The following is a 21,692-nucleotide window of genomic DNA, read 5'->3' as shown; positions in this document are numbered from 1 at the left end:
TTCACTGATTGTGAATAAAAGTCACCAGTGAAATGCAGTTTCAGTCTCTTTTGACATGATATGTGTTAAGCATAAATAATTGGTTTCTTACCGATGGCATACTTTGGACCTAAAACAGATTAAGGAAAACTAAGTTCCCTATCAGCAAAGGAAAGACCCCAAAAGTGAGAAATAGGCCTAACTTGCAATTGACTGGCCCTGAGATCTAAGGCAAATCATTTAACCTCTATGTTAAACTTGCCTATGTCATATAACTACTAAATGGCATAGTCAGGCTTCAAACTCAGGTATCTTGGTTCTGCAGAGTATGCTCTTAATTGTAAATGCTACATTGCCTTTATAGTAGAAAATCTGGGATTAAAGCAGGCAAGATCAGGGTCTGGATTATATGACCTATCTTAAAGATGTTATCTGCAGTAACCAAATTTAGCAAATGTTTTCTGAATGCCTCCCATGAGCCAGATGTGATTCCCTATAGGAGTGCTCACTGTCTAATAAGAAGAAATAAGAGCCAAGAGGATGGATGGGAACATAGAAAACAGTGATTTTTGCTAAGGAAAAAAAAAAAGGAATCATACATAGCGGTCAGGTAATTACTTCCTTTACTCCTCAAAGAAGCCTGTCAGGGACTCTCTATCATCTCATTTTACAGATCAAATACCTGATGTGCAAAGAGGTTAGAAGCTTGCTCTACCCTACCTGGTCCCAGTCCCAGATTTCTGATTCTATCCTAGGAGCTACTTCTAATTTATGCTAATTTATGCTTGAATTTGTGCTAATTCAAGGAGAGAAGACGGCTGGGCTGAGGCCCTAATAAACTGGCACTGCAACTAAACCATTTCTCTGAGCCTAAGCCCCTTTTTTTTAACTCCATCCTGGCCACTGGTCTTCCCCCTCATATCTAATTGTTACTGCCATCTATATCTATTCTCCTTTATAAGTCTCCATGGATCCCTTCAAGTCTAATACTATTACTCAGGCTCTATATCTTTTCATCTTCAGTCTCTTGCATCATCAATTAGCTCTGCTTTTCGTCTTGTTTATATTTTTGTATGCTGTAATGGTAGGGGTCACATTTCATTCTTTTTCCAGGAATTGAACCCAGGTTTCCAGCATAGCAGGCAAGAATTTTTCTCTTGTATTTTTAACCAACTGTTTCTTTAAATATACTTTCAAGCCTCCTCAATCTAACCAGAATTCCATCTAAAACAGGAGATCCTCAGAATCTTTCTTCTTTCTACTTAACTCTATGCTAAACAGATACTGCTGAGGATTCCTTAATCGAAGTTTCATCACTTTTAGTTGGGCAACAACTCATTTTGAGAAGTTTTATGGCTAGAAAACACAAAGATAACAAAGAAATAAATAAACACAAAGAGAAAGAAATCTCCAATACCTGAAGGAGGGAAGGTTTCTGGAGTGGTTGCTGCAGTGCTGGAATTTCCCTCCCAGAGTTCTGTTCCAGCATCTGTGAACTGGTTATCTGGAGGCGCTGTTCCATTTGGTGAAATGGTAGTGACTCCAGGTTCTGTGCCTGCTATTCTTGTGGTCCCATTTTCAGAGTCTGAAGAATTGACAGTGGTTACAAATGTGGGTCCCAGAGTTAGATTTGGGCTGAACGTTGGTGCCACAGAAAGAGAAGATACTGAAGAACTGAGATTTGAAGTTTTGGTGTTTTCTTTAACTGGTTCTGTTGTTGATACTTTAACTGATCTTGTGACTCCTACTGTAGGTGGAACTACAAACAAAAGAATAAGGAAATTATCACATGAAGAATGTGAGGCTTAAAAGTACAGTTATGAGACACAAAGCAGCAAACTTTAATAAGCTTTCAACCAACTAGAGGCCCAGCAGAGGATTTTTAGCTAATGCTGATAGACGGCATGAGACATGAGCAATAGTATTAGCATGGCCACCTCCTCCAAAGGATGACTAACAGAGGAAGAAACTGGATTCTTCACTAAGTTCCTCAAAATCAATATAAAGTAGTCTTAAGGATCAGCAATTTCTTTTACTTTTTAGAAGTGAATACATAATATCTTGATTTATTTAAAAAGGTATGCATTTGGATGATCACATGGAATGTGAATATATAATAAATATCAATAAAAAAATTAAAAAGATCAAAGGAGAGGTTGAGTTATAAAAGAGAAAACAGAATTTAAGAAATGAGTATGACTCCTGAATCATTATATTGATATTTCTTTTAGTCTCCAGTGTTTTGGAGCAGCCAGAAGGTAAAACCTAAAATTGTGAAACTGTAACCCATAGCAAACTTTGAAATCTGTTCTATAACTGATTGTTGTGGTGTGCTTTGAAATTTATTGCTTTTTTTATTTGTTATTCTTCACAATAAAAAAAAGGTATGCAATATGTAAAACGATGCTGTGCATTCAATACAATTCAGAGATTTCCAAAGACATCTGTTTGAGTACAACATTTTTGAGTACAACATCAATATTTTTTCTTTCTTTAATACCATCTAGGTCTTCAAATTTGGGTCATTAAAATGTGGATGCAAAACTGTTTTGAACATCAGTCTTATCAAAGACAATTTACCTGTGGTAGCATTGTTAGCACTGACACGTATCAGACCACTGCCAAGCAGAACAAAAATGACCCAGGAATCCATGCTGACCTGGAAAATAGGGAGCCATGTAAGACAACGTCCTGTATTATTTATGTCCAAACTATGCCCCACAGGAGTATTTTGAACAGAATCTTCCCAACTATTACAATGTGATCCAAAGACCATTGATCTTTTGGAATTCTGATATATTTCCCTAGAAGTCCAACTATTTATTGAGTTTTTATTCAAGTTATATGTGAGATTTAATAAAACATGCTTTTTCCATACCCATCTAATTTAACTTGAATGGTTAATTTATTTAAACAATATATTACATGTAGGATACTAGAATCAGGAATGAAATCTTGTTATTCTGTACAGGTTAATGTAATATCCTGATATATCTCAAGAGTAATTTGGGCAGAAAAAAAGTATGTGCAAAGGCCCCTTGAGGGAATGGGGGAAAATGTGGAAATATTAAACTTCCCCACCTCAGGAATTCCTCATATTTTCACAAGCATTAGGGACTCCCAAGTTAAATAGCCAAGCCTTTGATCTTATAAAAATTATTCCTGCAAAGGAGAAGCTAAGCCTACTTATAATTATGTCTAAGAGTCACCCTCAGAGAAACTCTTCTGCTGCTCAGATGTGGCCTCTCTCTCTAAGCCAACTTAGTGAGTTCAATCTCCCTTCCATGTGGGATATGATTTCCAGGGATGTAAATCTCCCTGGCAATGTGAGACATGACTCTCAGGAATGAGCCTGGCCCTGGTATTGTACAATTGAGAGTGACTTCTTGACCAAAACAAGAAAAGAAATTAAACAAGACAAAGTTTCAGTGGCTGAGAGATTTCAAATAGAGTCAAGAGGTTATTCTGGAGGTTATATTTAAGCATTATATAGATATTGCTTTTTAGTTCCTAGTGTATTAGAAAAACTAGAAGGAAATACCTGAAACTGTTGAACTGTAATCCAGTAGATCGGATTCTTAATGAAGATTGTATAACTATATAGCTTTTATCGTGTGACTATGTAATTGTGAAAACCTTGTGATCGACAGTTCCTTTACCCAGTGTCTGGGCAGACGAGTAATAAAATAAAGATAGAAATAAATAAATAAATAAATAATAGGGAGGACAAGGGCTATGGGATGTTTTGGGTGCTCTTTTTATTTTTATTTTTTGGAGTAATGAAAATGTTCTAAAATTGATTTCGGTGATGAATGTACAACTATATGATGATATACTGTGAACCACTGATTGTATACTTTGGATGGGTTAAAATTTAGTGTGTTAATATATCTCAATAAAATTGAATTAAAGATAAAAAATATGCTTTTTAGAGCAGATTCTTAATCTCGGCAGCATATGAGAATCCCCTAAAGAGCTTTTAAAACTCCCCAAACAGACAGCATCAGAATCTGTGGATGTGAGAGCTAGGTAGCTGCCCTTTTCAAAGCTCCACAAATGGTGCCTGTGTGCTGCTTTCAAATCTTCAGATTGAGAAGTATGACAGAGAAGGTAGGATGACTGCACTAATGTACTGAGGTTTAAAGTAGATATTATAGCAGCAGTTCTCAACCTTTATTCCACCTCAAACCATATCAGAGGGCTGTAAAACATTCCAACTTTTCTTCTTTATTATTTTCCAGATTTTTAAAAATAAATGAGCATATTTTTATAAATAAATCAATAAAACTAAGTTAAAAAGAAAACAAGTTTCACCATGGAGCATGAAAATAAGAAAAGCAAAACTAAAAATAGATATTGCAGAAGAATGGCATACCTCAGATGACAGAATATAAAGGAAAAGAACAAATGCCTGCATGGTGGATAGCAGGCTGGAGAGGATCTGTGTGTGTGAACTACTAAAAGTGACAGAATTTAAGAAGACACATGTCACTAACAAGGTATATCCACAGACCTAGGCCAGGAAAACCATAAGCTTCTTTCTTTCCAGATGATAGAAAAACCCTGAGGCATAATCTCTGTGGCTTCCAACTAATCTGCAACATCTATCTTTACTTCCCCTCCTCAAGTCTCCTATCTTCTATTCCAAATAAGCTCGAGATCCTCTTCACTCCTCAAGGATACCATATACAAACTACTTCTCTTGGAGCCTGCTCTAACAGCCCCTGCTCCTGAAGGCTTTTGTCAACTGGTTTTACAATTACCTACCACTCCTCTGTTTTTCTAAAGACACTGCCATGTGTTCACAGTTTTCTTCCCAGCCTCAAACTGTGATATTCTACTGGATGATTTTAACGTCTTCACGGATAATAACAGGTACAACCCACATCTGTGCCAGCCTCTCAGCTCCTTGACTTCTTCAACTTCAAAGATCTCTATCTCAATTCCATTTGGTATATCCATAACAATGGCCTGCACTATAGATTCCCTTATCACCTGGAAAAGCTATCATACTGAAACTTAACTTCCTCCTCTCAACCACATTGTCCATCTATCCAGTTCTTTCTGTTATATCTACTATACCTGTTCTCATCCTGGCCTTCAGTTCCTTCAATCCCTCTTTAATTTTCTTTCCAATATCTCTACCCTGTTTTTATTTCCTTCTGCCCAACTAAGGAAACTTGGTGTCAATTCAATCACTCTCTTGCTAATATCCTAAATTCTTTGGCTACACTGTTCTTCTATTATACCTAACTGCTCCTTCCCCCACCCCCCGCCAAAAAAAAAACCCAGTCCTGAACTAATCTAATGTCAATCTTACACTTGAGCTGCCAGTGCTGCTTAAGAAAATCAAACAATCTAGAAGGTTGGGATTACTACAAATTGCTATTTCTGCCCTTAATTGAACTCTGAATGCTTTTTCCAATCTTTCTATATTTCCCTAGTCGGCTCTTTCTTCAATTTTCACAGCAGTGATTTCAAACCTCCTCTCCCCTCCAACCATCCCCCCTCCTCCCCCTGACCCCACACACTCTTGGCTGATGACCTTGATTTCACATCAGAAAAAAATAGAAGCCATTGCACTTGGACACCCTTAACTTCAGTCACCATATCTACAAATTTCTTCCTTTTCTGCATTTCCTCCTAAGGACCCCAGTCCCGTAGGTACTGGGCCCTGTTGAACCACTACCATCATCTTCCAGCTTTAACTCTTCCTTTTTATACCAGCATTTAAACATAATTAAGATTTTCTCAAAGAAAAGAAAGAAAAACTTCTTATACTCTACATCAATCCTCTAGTTAGCATTCTCTCTACTCTGCTTCATAGCCAAATTTCTTAGAAAGAGTTGTCTCTATGGCAATCCGGCCTTTATTTCCATCATTCCACTAAAACATTTGCCTCCATTTTTAAAGGATAATCTCTTAAAAATATTTTCAATTCATTCACAAAAGTCTAGTTTCTCTAATATATAAAGGCCTCCTACAAATTAATAATTTAAAAAGGACCAATAATCCAACAGATAAAATGGGAAAAAGATATGAAACAATTTTTTCACCTATCAGATTGGCAAATATAAAAAACTTGGACAATACTGCATTGGCAAGGGTTTGCGGAAATAAATACTCTCATATGAGCTGTAAATAACAGAATTACAAATGCATAAACTGATGCAATTCCACTACTAAGAATTTATTCTATAGATATACTCAAACTCTGAAAATAACCCTGTACAAGGTTATTCAATGTAGGACTGTTTGCAATAGAAAAAAAGACTATAAATAATGTCTATCAAGGGAGGATGACGTAGGGGGGTGTGATTACACAAATTATGTCATGTTTATACAATGGAATGCTATGTACTATTAAAAATAATGAGGGAGCTCTTTGGAGATCATTTCATTTCAGTATACAAATACATTAAATGGAGAAAAGGGCAAAGTAAGGAACAGTGTGTTTCTACTTTTAAGAAGCTGAGGAGGGGCTCTCTTTACTGTATATGCCTTTGAACTTTACAATTTTGAACCACCTTAAAAATAACCTTTGAAAAACTTAAATTAAAATTCAGGGGGAGGGAATCAATCAGCTGTGGTTAAATCACTTGACCTCTCTCTATTATATCTGATTTATGGACAACCCGTACTCTTTCAGATTCATCTCTATTCCTCATACCTCTCTTTCTGAACTGAGGGTTTTAAAAGTTTGTTCTGCAATGAAGATCTTGGATGGATGATGAAATGGTTTGGCTCCAAAGGAAATAAGAATTATCAAATGTCAAAAGGAAACCAGCCCTGCCAGCTACATTCTGTATGATGCTGGAAATCCTGTACACACATTCTAATGGGAATGGTTTTGTCTTTTCAACAGATGAGCCATTTCTTGTGGTATTTTTATTTTATTTTAAAAATAAGTTTCTTATAAAACTTAGTATAACTACATCATGATCCAGCAATTCCATTCCTATATATTTATTCAAGAGAAATAGGAACATATATCCACAAAAAGACTTGTACAAAAATGTTCATAATAAACAAAAACTAAAAACAGCTAGATAACTATCAATAAGAGAATATATTAACAAATAGTCGTATATTCTCACCATTTCATTCAGCAATAAAAAGAAAAAAAACTACTGACAAACAAAACAACATAGATGAATCTCAGAAACATTATGCTGAGTGAAAAATGTCTTACTTAAAAGAGTATATAATGTATATATACGAATGTTCTAGAACAAGCAAAACTATATATATACAAAACTGTATATATATATATATATAATGGAAAAAGCAATGAAGTTCTGATACAACATAGATAAACCATGGAATCATTATGTTGAGTGAAATAAACCATACACAAAAGGACAAATATTGTATAATTCCACTTATATGAACTATCTAGAATAGCCAAATTAATATAAACAGAAAGTAGTCAGAGGTTACTAGGATCTGGGCGGTAGGGCGGGAGTGGGGGGAATGGGGAGTTATTGCTTACTGAGTACAAAGTTTCTGTTTGGGGTCAGGAAAAAGTTTCCGTAAAGGATGGTGGCGATGGTAGCACAACATTGTGAATGTAATTAATACCACTGGATTGTACACTTAAAAATGGTTAAAATACAAAATTTTGTATTATATATATTTTTTTACAATAAAAAATAAAATAAAAACAAAAACAAACCATTGTGGGAAAAAAAATCGGAACAAGGGATGTGTGGAGAAAGGACAGGATTTACTGAAAAGGGACATGAGAGTACCTCCTGGATGAAGTTAAGATTTTGATTATTGATACAGATTTAAGCTGCAGGTATCCATACATTTTTCAGAATTCAATGAATGATAACCTTAAGATTTGTACATTTCACTGTACATAAATTTCACTTTCAAAAAACATCCCACCCATCAATAAATTTTGTACTCTAGTTGATGATATGCATGCATAAGAATATGGGGAGAAGTATACTGATGTATGAAACTTAACTCTGAAATATATTTTAAAAATATGAATTGATGGATGAATAGAGGAATAGAAATACAAATATATACATGATTAAACAAGTATAATAAAATATTAATCGCAGAATCTAGACAGTAGGTATAACATTCTTTCAATTTTACTCTATATTTGAAAAGTCTTACAATAAAATATAATAATAAAATAATCTGTTTAGGCAATACTTGCATTTTTGTGATAATGAAATTTATAATCCTGGGACATAGTATTTTTCCATTTATTCAAGTTTTTATGTTCTTTAAAGTGTCACTTTAATCATTTTTTGCCCTTCACATTTCTTCTGCACTTATTTCTTGGTGTTCTATATTACTAATCATTATGAAAGGCATCTTTTAGTAGTTATTTATGAAAGAGCTATTTTTGTTATATAGGAAAGTCACTGGCCCACCCACTCCCATTACATATGACACTTTTTTTTTAAATAAAAAAGTAAAGCATGTTCATCACACATAATTTCCTTCCCTATCTTATACATCATTTTCCATTAGGCAACAGTGACCTGAGTCAAGATAGAATTATATCTTATAGCAATGCCAAAATAACTGGAAGAAACCCAAGCTTATATATCTTTCATTTTTCAAAAAGTAATCATAAGACTTGGTTAACTTGTGAATGCTGATCAACTGAGAAGCAAGGCTTGGAGATGAGTCATGAAGTCTGGGCAGTTCCCTAATTTATCGGACATAGTGGCACACACATTGTTTCCTCTGTCCTATCCCACCACACCCAGACAAATGGCCAATATACAATCCTTATCACATTACAAAAACATTTCTTACTCTTTTTAAAAAGTTATTGTTTCTACTGCATATACATTAGGGTCTTCTGTCAATATGGCTTAATATTCAAACAAACAAAAAAAAAATCAGGAGGCCGTTAGTAATTACTTAAAAACCCTAGACAAAAGACAAAGGAAGCTCTGAAAAATTATGGCTGTTGTTTTCCTGATATTTGTGTAACTAAACACAATTCCTAAATGCCCTTAAAACTCAAATTCAGCAGAGTAGATCCTAGATGGTCTCCAGGGATATAAGTAGAAGCTGGGGCTTCTCCAGTGGGAAGTGGTTTGCGGGCAATTTCCATTGGCTGTTAAATAGCCTTGGCCTTCCATAGCCAAGCCCAGTCTGCGCTGACAAAGTGTATCCTCTCACTCGATTCTCACAACCTCACAATGCTGATATTGGCATCATCACAACTTACTATGATGTGTACCTTTGGGGGAAGGGAGGCTTCTTTTGAACTGTTGAAATGTTCTTTTGAATGTTAAATCTATAAACAATAGATTATACATACTTGCACATATTTCAGGGTTAACTTATTTGAAATACATATTCTCCACCTGAAATGAAGGAATCATTCAGACAAACTGAGCACCTGGTGCTCAGATCCTTTTGGCTTTTGGCCAAAGGGCAACACTCCCTTCCCAAACATATGTTCTCTGAGGCCTTGAGAACCATGCCACCTTCACCTGAGGGCAAGGAGAGGGAAAAGAAAGAAAACTGGGTGCTTATCATGAGGAGAAAGTACCCATTCCTTTGCTTCTGTTCATCTACTAGGTATGGATAAGTGGACTAGGAAACATAAGCTAACATGTGTTGAGAGAGTTCCAGGAAGGTTTTTTAAAAGAAAGGGAGTGAATATTTACCCCTCTCCTCCTTCTCCTTCCCATCCCTCCTCCTTCCTCTCTTACTCCTCCTCCTCCTCCTCATCCAGTAATTTGGAATTTGGTGATTAAAATCCCAGCCAATCCAGACTCTCACTTTGAAGATGGTGGAATACAGGACTAGAAAGATTAGGGTCTCTGATGACACTATTGAGCTGTCATACCAGCCCTGCTTACCTTCAGATTTCTTATATACAAGAAAGAAAGAAACCTGTTATTTTCAGGGATATGTAACCAACCCCAATCTTGAGACAGCTATTTATAAGAAGTTATGAGCAGTAAGAAGGCCAACTTCACATGTTATGATTTGTGATAATCTAGGAATTGGAATAAGGGTGCTCTGGAATGCCTTTTCCTCAGCTCTGTTGCTATTAAGTATAATGCTACATACATTTGCTAAAGAAAAAAATGTTACAAGGAATGAACATTTTGAAGTCCCAATAGCAATGGGGAGCTCAGCTAATTTGCACATGCCTCAGAAGTAGCCTCTGTATATTCTTCAGAGTTTAGACTGTGATAATTTCCATTAAAAGTCATTCTATTCAAAGTTAAGTATTCAATATTCAGTGCAATATCACTGATAATATATGATTGTTAAGTACTTACTACCTCAGTATTCTGTACATACTGTCTCAGTTAAATCTTACAGCGACTCTAAGAGTAAAGACATTCTTCTTACTCCTGTTTTGCAGATAAATAAATTGAGAGATGGTCAGTTGTGGAGGCAAAATTCAAACCCAGAACTACCTGGCTTTCCTTCATATAGCTTATGACTATCATCATCCTTCAAAACCTTAAAGATTAAAGAAGAAACAAGTCTTCCTTTTGCTAATTAAATGAATTGATGATCATTTCCATTTTATAGACAGCTAAACAACAGGGCAGTGATTATTTTTAATGTGCTCAGGCTAATCCAGATAAAAGTTCTGATTTTCAGATACCCAATATCTAAGATTATTTCAGTAATTAGATTCAGAAGTAAACTCATCTCTTTGGCAGAAATAAAGCACTCTATGAGAAAGATATGCATTCAACTCTCAGTCTTACTGAGTATGTCTCCCAGGTGCGGGGGAAACAAACAAAAAGTGGCAACTGGGAAGCATTAAACTCTGCCCTGGGCCTTCTAGAGCTGTTCAGCTTCTCGGATTTGAGGAAAGAGCACCTAAAAAGGAAGATTCGAAGGTTTTTCAGTTCCTTCAGCTAACTGCTCATGCAGCCAACACTGTTATTTATTATTAAGAACAGAAACTATTTTACAATGACAATTTTTGGTTGTCTGCTATGTGCTAGGCAATTTATATGCTTTAACCCCTATAATCCTCACAACCATCCTATAAGTAAAGTACTATTTTTCCCATTCTATAGATGAAGAAACTAAGGACCAGAGTTAAGGAATTTGCTCAAGACCACAAACATAATAAATGATTACTCGGATTCCAATTCAGGACTTTTAGAATTCCAAAGTTCACTTTCTTCCCTTTATGCTTCATCAGATATTGGATATGGGAACTCGCATTCAGAGTTTGCTAACTATTCAAAATTCTGAATTCACCCGCCATAAAAACATTAGCCAATTAACACTAAGGTGAGGCGGAAAAACTACAGACCAGAGAAGGAATGTGATGCTGGAGCTGAACTTGGAAGGGTAAGGAGGGGCTGATCAACAGAAGAGTCAGAAACAGCCTTTTCAGACAGAAAGGATAGAATGTGCCAAGGCTTGGAGGCTTGAAAAAGCTGGTTCCAGGGGTGGCAAGGAGCTGAGTTAAGGAAGGGCATCAAGCAGGACCTCAATAAAGATCTGTTAAGTGAATGTGAAAATGGCTGACATGAACCATTTTTTACATTGAGTGAAAATGAGCACATGTCACGAAAATGCAGGCAATGAGGCTGTAGGCAGCAATGAGATCACAATAAAAAGTTCTGACTTTCCACTGAATATACTGGGCTACCACCAAAGGCTTTGGCACAGGGAGATTGGTTACATCAGTTTTGATATTAGAAGTAATGACCTGATGGCACTCGAGGTAAGGATGGAATAATGACTGAAACCTTCAGAAGTAACTAATTGTGCTGGTTTGAAAGGGTGTATGTCCCCTAGAAAAGCCATGTTTTAATCAAAATCCCATTTTGTAAAGGCAGAATAATTCCTATTCAATACTGTATGTCTGAAACTGTAATCAGATCATCTCCCTGGAGATGTGATTTAATCAGAGTGGTTGTTAAGCTGGATTAGGTGATGACATGTCTCCACCCATTTGGGTGGGTCTTGGAGTCCTATAAAAGAGGAAATATTATGGAGAATGAAGGAGATTCTGAGAGAGCAGAAAAGAAAAACATAGCCATGAGAAGCAGAGAGCCCATAGGCCAGTGACCTTTGGAGAAGAAGAGAAGGAAAATGCCTCCCGGGGAGCTTCATGAAACAGGAAGCCAGAAGAGAAAGCTAGCAGACGATGCTGTGCTTGCCATGTGCCCTTCCAGCTGAGGGAGAAAAACCGTGACTGTGTTCACCATGTGCCTTCTCGGATGAGAGACAGAGCTTAAACTTCATTGGCCTTCTTGAACCAAGGTATCTTCGCCTGGATACCTTTGATTGGACGTTTCTATAGACTTGCTTTAATTGGGCCTTAGACATTATTTTGGCCTTAGAACTATAAACTAGCAACTTATTAAATTCCCCTTTTTAAAAGCCATTCTATTTCTGGTATATTGCATTCTGGTAGCTAGCAAACTAGAACACTAATCTAAGGCAATAAACCAGGAGGACCTCACACCACAGCAGGAATATCTGGAGGAGAATGATGAGAGAATTTACAAGGGTAGAAATAATGGTTTAACAATGAGATGCTGGAGGTAAGAAAGCCCAGGTATCTCACTTAGGTGAGTGGCAATGCTATAAAGAAGGTGATGAGTTCAGTTCTGAATGTGGAGAGGCACCACAATACATATTGTACCTACATGGTAGGGGGGAAGTGGTAGACAAGACAAGATGTCAGACAGGCAGTGATAGAGCAACTGCCATGGAAGTCAGGCAGTAAGCCAAAGAAGGGAAGAAGACAGCTGTAAAAGTGACAAAAGCAGCAATGAAAAAGCCAGGCAGGAGACATGTGACAAGCACAGGAGGCGGGAGTAGGTGGATACTGATGAGCAGAAAACTGATACATGCCACCAAGGGAGGGTGGAGTAGGAACAGCACATTGAATAGCTGCCAGTGACAGAAAATAACTTGAAAAGCTGCCAAAGGGCTTTTGAAGAAGTTCTAGAACACCAAAATCAACTTTTAAGTATAGGTCTTCAAATGGGAAAGGCAAGGAGATAGAGAAGTCAAAACAAAGGAAAGAGGACCTCCCAACTTAGTGGGAGTAAAGGAGCTCACTTCCACAGATGAAACTAGCTTGAGAATGAAACAGACCACTGAGATTATGAAATATATTCTTAAATTCTACTGGCCTTAAGTTATACCTAAGGCAAGATTCAATTTGGGGCCTGGAGAGCAGCTGGAGCAGGCAGATCAGTCAGATTATCACAATAAACAAACGTACAAAACAAAGTTTGGTCTAAATTTATCCTGCAGATTAATTAAGACAAAGAACATTTGGAAAAGTATTTGTTCTGCTTGAAACACAACCTGGAATAAAATACTGTATTATTTTAAACCAAAGTATATTATTTTATCTGCATAAAATAGAAAATAAAAAATAAGCCAGGGTTAATTTTTACAAAGAAGAATAAAATAGGAGAAATCACTCCATACAATGTTAAGTCTTCCTATATAGCTACTGTACTTAAGACAGTTTGGTATTAGCAGAAGGTTAGAAGCACAGATCAATGGAACAAAATAGAGCGGGCAGTAACAGACCTACATCATAAGCCCAAATAAGTTCTAACAAAGATGCAAAAGCAATTCAATGGATGAAGGAAAGCCTTTTCAACGAATGGTGCTGGAGAAATTGGACATCTATAAGTTAAAAAAAATAAAGAACCTTGACCTGAATCTCACACCTGAATAACTCAAAATGAATCACGACTTAAATGTAAGAAGGAAAAACCGTAACATTTTTTGAAAAACAAAAACAAAAATCTTTTGAACCTATTGCTAGGTGAAGAGTTCTTAGACTGACAGCAAAAGCACTATCCTCAAAAGGAAAATTAATGTTAGCCCTCATTAAAATTAAAAACAACTGTTTTGCAAAAGGCTCTACAAACAGGAAAAAATAAGACAAGTTACAGACTAGGAGAGAATATTTGCAAACCACCTACCTGATAAGAACTTGTATTTAGAACATATTAAAAAATTCTTAAAACTCAACAGTAAAAAAAAATTCAATCAGAAAATGGGTAAAAGATGCAGGCATTTCACCAAAGATTAAATAATATTCAGCATCATTAGCTATAAAGAGCAATGTAAATTAAAACTACAATGAGATATCACTAGACACCTACCAGAAAGGTTAAAAATTTTAAAAAAGGGGTGGGTGGGTGGAGAACACCAAATACAGATGAGGGTCCAAAGAAACTGGATTACACACACATTGCTAGTCAGAATGTAAAAAACAATACAGCAACTCTGGAAAAGAGAATAGCATTTTCTTATAAAACTAAACATTTGCTTACCATATGACCCAGCAATTGCACTCCTGGGCATTAATCCCAGAGAAATGAAAGCCTATGTTCACATAAAAATCTGTATACTAATTACCATAGTAGTTTTATTCATAACAGCCAGGAATTAGAAACAACCCAGCTGTGCTTCAATGAATGAATGGTTAAACTGTGATACATCCATACATACAGGGGAACATAACTTAGTAATAAGAAGAACTACTGTTCTTTTTACCGTACATTTAACAATTCTTGGAGCTACAGGAAATGGTCATGGTTTTTTGTTACTGGATTTGATTTGCTAGTATTTTGTTGAGGATTTGTGCATCTATATTCATAACAGAGTTAGCTAAAATGATCCTGAAAAAGAACAACAAAGTAGAACTCACACTTCCAGATTCCAAAATTTAATATAAAGCAAGGGTACCAAGACAATGTGAGATTGATCTACAGATACAGGATCAATGTAACAGAATTTAAAACCAAGAAATAAAACCATACATCTAAAGTTAACCAATTATCGAAAAGGTGCCAGGGCCATTTGTGATGGTTTGAAGCTGTATGTACCCAAGAAAGACATATTCTTAAATTTAATCCATTCCTGTGGGTGTAAATGCATCCTAAGCAGGAATAATGAGGTTACCTCAGTTAAGGTGTGTCCCATCTCAATTAGGATGAGTCTTAATCCTATTACTGGAGTCTTTTATAAAAGCATGAAATTCAGAAAGAGAAAGAGAAAGCCACAAGAAACAGGAAACTACATCAACAGAACTGGAAGAGAAGGTAAAGACCAGGAAATGTCACCACGTGCTTTGCCATGTGACTAAAGAGCCAAGGATTGTCGGCAGCCAGCCCCAAACACTACAGACTTCAGGGAGAAAGCATCGCCTTGATGATGCCTTGATTTAGACTTTCCTTAAGCCTCAAATTGTAAGCTAATAAATTCCCATTGTTTAAGCCAACATATTTCATGGTATTTGCTTGAGCAGCCCAGAAATTAAAACACCATTCATTAGTCTTTTCAACAAATGGTGCTGGGAAAACTAAATAACCACATGCAAAAGAATGGAGTTGGTCCCTTACCTCACACATTCAAAAATTAACTCAAAATGAATCAAAGACCTAAAAGTAAGCGCAAAAACTGTAAAACCCTCAGTAGGGTAAGTCTTCATGATCTCAGATTTGGCAAATGATTATTAGAGATAACATGAAAGGCAAGAGCAACAAAAGAAAAAATAGATAAATTGATTTCATAAAAATTTAAAACATTTGTGCTTCAAAGCATACCATTAAGAAAGTGAAAAAACAATACCCACGATGGGAAAAAATTTTTGCAAATCTGATAAGGTTCAAATATATATAAGACAACCCAATTAAAATGACAAAGATCTGAATAGATACTTCTCCAAAGAAGATAAATAAACGGCCAATAAGCACATGAAAATATCCTCAACATCATTCATTAGTCATGAGGAAAGTGCAAAATAAAAGCTACAGTAAGATACCACTTCAAACGTATTACAATGGGTAGAACTAAAAAGTCAGATAATTGTTGGCAAGGATAGGAGAAACTGGAACCCTCATACACCGCTAGCTGGAATTTAACATGGTCCATCTGCTTTGGAAAACATTCTGGCAGTTCCTCAAATGATTAAACGGAGTTCCCATACGATCCAGCAATTCCACTCTTAGGTATACACCCAAGAGAAATGAAAACAAATGTCCACACAGAAACCTGTAGGCAAATGTTTATAGTAGCATTATCCATAATAGTCAAAAGATGAAAACAACTGAAATGTCCATCAATGAATAAATTTTAAAAATGTGGTATTATCCACATAATGGAGTACTATGGACCATAAAAAAGGAATGAATACATGTTACAACATGGATGAACAATTGAAACATTCTAAGTAAAATACAAAAGACAACATGTATAATTCCACTTATCTGAAATTTACAGAATAGAGAAATCTATATAGATAGAAAGCAGATAAGAGGTTGCTTAGGGCTAGGGTTGGGGAGGTAATAACTAAAGGATGTAATTTCTTCTTGAGGTGGTGAAAATGTTCTAAAACTGACTGTGGGATGGTTGCATGTATCTGTGAATATACTAAAAACTACAGAATTATCTACCTTGAACAGGCGAACTGTACAGAACATGAGTTATCTCAATAGCGCTGCTTTAAAAAAAAAAAAAAAAAAAACCTGAATGATAACAAGAGAAGATTCATGTAAAGTAGAGAGACGCTGCAAAAATTAGTGCTGCTGGGAAAAAGAATGGTTTTAGTCTTAAATTAATTAGAGAAGAATAAAGGCTCCAAGAAAAAAAAAAAGAATAAAGGCTAGCAATACACAAAGTGAGGGCTAAATCTAAGAATTTAGAAAAAAGAAAACAAAAACAGAAAAAAGAAATAAAAATAACAGAGATGGTATCTAGCCAAGATAGAACAAGCACTAGACTGGCCTTCCTACCTGAAACACCAAAAAATCTCAAAACCAAAACAGCAACAAAATATATGAAACATCAGTTTTAACAATGCTGGACATCAGGCAACAATGTCCAGTGATCCCTGAAAGACAGGGGAAAAAATGAGGCATTTTTATCGTAGCTTATTTGACACAGCTTCCTGGCTGCAGTTCAGGCTGGGGACACTGAGGTAGATCCCAGCAGACTCTTTGAGTTGAGAAGATAGAGCTGAGAGTCTGGGCAGACCAAGATAGCTAGTGTTCATAAGACAAAATACCAGCAGGTAGATCTACACAAAATGAGAACCATCGAGGTTGGTAGAGGGTCCCCCTAAAGTTTTCTGTAAAGTATTTTTCATGAGCACATATAAACTAGCCAAAGGGAAGAAACTTTTGACAGACAGGATTCAAGAGAACAGTGCCTGGCCTTCACACAAGGCTGAGAATTGCACCTGTTACCACCAGCCAGCCTGAAAATGCTCATGGGACATTGGATAAGCAGGAAAATCCTCAATCAGTAATGGGAATAATTAGCCCTAGACTGAGCCCTGTTTTGAATCCATTAACAAAAAAAAAAAAAAAAAAATCAAGACCCAAAAGGATCAAACTGTGTCCAAGTAACCTCACCACATCCTTGAACCAAGCTTAAGAAGATTTACATGAATACTAAAAATATGCAGTACCCGAAAAGATACAATTCACAATATTTGGCACACAAATTACCATGTATACAAAGAAGTGGAAAATCAGAGCCAAGATAAAGAGAATAATCAATTAAAAGTCACACTAAACTGGCACAGATGTTAGAACTACACAGAAATATTAAAAGGTTATTATAAACATATTCCATAAGTTCAAAAAGTCAAGTAGAGGGCGGGCCACGGTGGCTCAGCAGGCAAGAATGCTTGCCTGCCATGCCAGAGTACCCAGGTTCGATTCCTGGTGCCTGCCCAAGTTAAAAAAAAAAAGTCAAGTAGAAACATCTAAAATATTAAACAGGCCCATATCAAACTTCTAAAGATGAAGTCTGCAATATCTGAGATGAAAAAGACAACAGAGTGGGATTAATAGCACATTCAACATTGTAAAAGGAAAGATTAATAAACTTGAAGGCATAGCAATATCAAACATTTTTTAAAAATGGAAAGAGCATCAGTGAGCTGTGGGCCAACTTCAAGCAGCCAAAAATATAGGAGATTGGAGTCCCTTAAAGACATAAGAGAAAGGGAGGATCGAAAAAATTTTGAGTTTTGCCCTCCAAATTTCCAAACTTAATGAGAGCTATAAAACTACAAATCCAAGAAGTTCAACAAACTCCAAGTACAAGAGACATGAAGAAAACTAAAGTAAGGAATAACATAATCAAACTGCTTGAAACTAGTGATAAAGAATAAATCCTAAAAACAGTCACGATGGAGGTGCAAGGGTAGTTCAGTGGTAGAATTCTCCCTTGCCATGCAAAGAGGCCTGAGTATGATTCCCAAACTATGCACTTTGCAAACAAACAAAGAGAAAACCAACTAAAATAAAAATTCAACAAATGGTGCTGCCATAATGCAATACTCATGTGGAAAAAGAATGAAATGTGACCTCAGCCATACAGCATATAAGAAACCAAACAAACAAAAGAGCCAAGATGAATGAAATAAGGACAAATGTTATATAATTTCACTAATATGAACTAACTAAAATGTGTAAACTCAGAGTCTTAAAACATAGAATATACGGCACCTAATACGTACAGAATTTTTAACGAGGTTGAACTTTAATGTTTGGGAATGGACAGAAGTAAAGGGTAACTTTTTATCGGGATTATAAGTAATAGTGCTGTATTGTAGATGAGTTCAGTTGAAAGGGATTATTTAGAGTCATGTATGTCACCAATTGTGCTGGTTTGAAAGGAATAAGTGCTTTAGAAAAGCCATGCTTTAATCCTGATCCATCTTGTGGTGGCAGCCATTCACCACATGTCTTTCCAGTTGAGAAAGAAACCCTCAACCTCATTGACCTTTCTTGAAAGTTACCTCTTGTTGGTGCCTTAACTTGGACAGTTTTATGGACTTGCTTTAATTGGGACATTTTCACAGCCTTAGAACTGTAAACTTCAAATTTATAAATTCCCCCTTTTAAAAGGCATTCTGTTTCTGGTATACTGCATTCCAACAGCTAGTAAACTAGAACACTGATGAAATATAGATAAGTTCTTGCATGAACTACTACAAATATAAGGCACTTGTGTAATACATTTATATTATACAATAATACTTATACGGGAAAAATTACCTATTACAAGCTATGGACTATAGTAAACAGTAATACCTTAATATTCTTTTATCAACAGTAACAGGTGTACTACACCAATACTAGGGGTCAACAGTGGGGGTGGGGTGGGAGGATAAGGGATATCGGGTGTACTGGGTTTTCTGGTTTTGTGTCTATCTGATATTTTTCTTTTTTTGAGAATTGAAAATGGTCTAAAATTGAGTGTGGTGATGATTGCATAACTAAGTGATGGTACTGTGAGACACTGATTATATACTTTGAGTGGAAAATATGGTATAGAATATATCTCAAAATCTGCCCTAAAAAAAAAGAACAGCCAGGGGGTAGGGTGGGTGGGAAGGAATGCAGATGAACAATAAGGATGAAAATACATTTCTCATTGGAAACAATGTAACTGAGAAAACACTGGAACAAAATCTGTAATGTATTCAAGGTAAAAACGAGGAAAAATATTTTTCAAAGACTGGGTGAAATAAGACATTTTAAAGTACACAAAAGCTAAAAAAAATTCATCACCAACAGACCCACACTAAAAGAATTATGTTGAAGAAAGTCTTTCAGGAAAAAGGAAATGATAGCAGATAGAAATCAGGATCTATACAAAGGAATGAAAAGCACCAGAAATGGTAACAACATGGGGGAAATACATAAAAAAAAAAATTTTAATTTTTAAAATCTCTTTGAAAGATAATTGGACATTTAAACAAAAATAACATATGTAAAACGCATAAAGGCCTGGCAAGGAGAAATGAAAGTATATTATGAAGGTTCTTATATCATACATATGGCAGTATAATATCACTTGAAGGGAGACTGTATAGATTAAAGATGTGTACTATAAACTCCAAATCAACTACTAAAATAATAAAACCAAGTAAGTATGCTAATAGGTCAACAAAGGAGAAAAAACAGAATTATAAAAAAACTACTTGGTTATTCAAAAGAAGGTAGGAAAAGACAAAACACAGAAGAGACTGATACAAAACAGTATGATGATAGGCTCAAAGCTAACCATGTGAATATTCATTTTCAGTGTGAGTGGTCTAAATATTCCTTTAAATGGCAGAAGCTGTCATGTTGAATAAAAAAGAAATATTCACCTATATGCTGCCTAAAAGAAATGCACTTTAAATATAAAGACACAAATAGGTTAAAAGGATGAAAGAAGATCCAAGTCCAAAGGAAGCTGGAATAGCTATATTAATATTAGACAACAAAGATTTCTGAACAAAGAATTATGTACTCTAAAAAAGACATGTCCAAATCTTAATCTGTATTCCTGGTGTGAACCCATTGGAAGACAGGACCTATAAAGATATTACTAGTTAAGGTCTGAACAAGGTGAATCGAGATGGGCCTGATAAAGAGAGAAGCCAGAAGTAAGACAGGACCTATAAAGATATTATTAGTTAAGGTCTGAACAAGGTGAATCGAGATGGGCCTTATAAAGAGAGAAGCCAGAAGTAAGAGAAAGTCACAGGAGGTGACCAAGGACATCATGCAATGGAAGAATGCCATCAACAGAATGATAACAACTGTGAGAAAAAGCATGGTTTTATTCAGCATCTTAATTTTGGACTTCTAGCCATCAAAACTGTAAGACATGTAATGCTTACTAAGCCAACCCACTATGTGGTGTTCGTCACAGCAGGGCTGATAAATCAAGACATCAGGTGTGCCTATTTGAAAGGATTCTGTATCCTAGAAAAGCCAGGTTTTAATCCAGATCCATCTTGTGAAGGCAGCTGTTTGTTTTAATCCCTATTCTGTACTGTAGATAGGAAACTTGATTATATTATCTCCATGGAGATGTGACTCGCCCAATTGTGGATATTAATCTTTGATTAGAGGGAGATGTGACTCCATCCATTCCAAGTCGGTCTTGAGTAGTTTACTGGAATCCTTTAAAAGAAGAAACATTTTGGAGAGAGTCACAAGAACCAGAGAGCCCATGCAGCCAGAGACCTTTGGAGATGAAGAAGGAATACCCCTGGGGGAGCTTCATGAAACTAGAAGCCTGGAGAGAAAGCTAGCAGATGTCGCCATGTTTGTCATATGCCTTTTCAATTGAGAGATAAACCCTGAATATCACTGATCTTCTTGAGCCAAGGTATCTTTCCCTGGAAGCCTTAGATTGGATATTTCTATAGCCTTGCTTTAATACTGGACATTTTTCACGGCCTTAGAACTGTAAACATGCAATTTAATAATTCCCCTTTTTTGAAAGACATTCCATTTCTAGTATATTCCATTCCAGTAGCTTGCAAACTAGAACACCAGGTAACATGATGAAGAGGTCAATAATCAAAAGGGCATAACAATATAAACTTTTACGCACCTAATAAAAGCTTCAAAACAGATGTAGCAAAAAATGATAGAATGGCAGGGAGAAATAGGCAAATCTATAATTATAGTTGGAAATTTGAAAAATCTTCTCTCAATTATCTACAGAACAAATAAGCAGAAAATCAGTAAGGATACAGTAAACTTGAACAACACTATCAATCAACTTGATGTGATTGGTTATAACAACACTCCAACCAACAACAGCATTCCATTCTTCTCTCTTTTTTTGGGAGATGGGGGTAGGAATTAGCAGATGTCTATTCCATGGGCCTGGAATAGAATTGGAGTCTCCTGCATGGCAGGCAAGCCTTCTACCACTGAACCTTCTATGGACTCTATATACAT

At 36.0% G+C, this 21,692-nt stretch overlaps 1 protein-coding gene across 3 annotated transcripts in view; it reads right to left on the bottom strand.

Annotated features, from left to right (window-relative positions):
* PTPRA (protein tyrosine phosphatase receptor type A) overlaps positions 1-21,692 on the bottom strand; it is a 253,295-nt gene that overhangs the window by 84,103 nt on the left and 147,500 nt on the right. For all 3 annotated transcript variants that reach the window (XM_077112344.1, XM_077112345.1, XM_077112342.1), the window contains 2 exons: positions 2,560-2,638; positions 1,397-1,738 (listed from right to left, as the gene is read on the bottom strand). In XM_077112344.1, the coding sequence (XP_076968459.1) occupies positions 1,397-1,738; positions 2,560-2,632 (415 nt within the window). In that variant the 5' untranslated portion in view covers positions 2,633-2,638. Of the gene's footprint in view, positions 1-1,396; positions 1,739-2,559; positions 2,639-21,692 lie in introns of those variants that run through there.

This window comes from Tamandua tetradactyla, chromosome 1 (assembly GCF_023851605.1).
Source record: "Tamandua tetradactyla isolate mTamTet1 chromosome 1, mTamTet1.pri, whole genome shotgun sequence".
NCBI classification, from domain to species: domain Eukaryota; kingdom Metazoa; phylum Chordata; class Mammalia; order Pilosa; family Myrmecophagidae; genus Tamandua; species Tamandua tetradactyla.
Note: the sequence above shows the minus strand (reverse complement) of the source record. Positions and strands in the feature narration are given on the sequence as shown.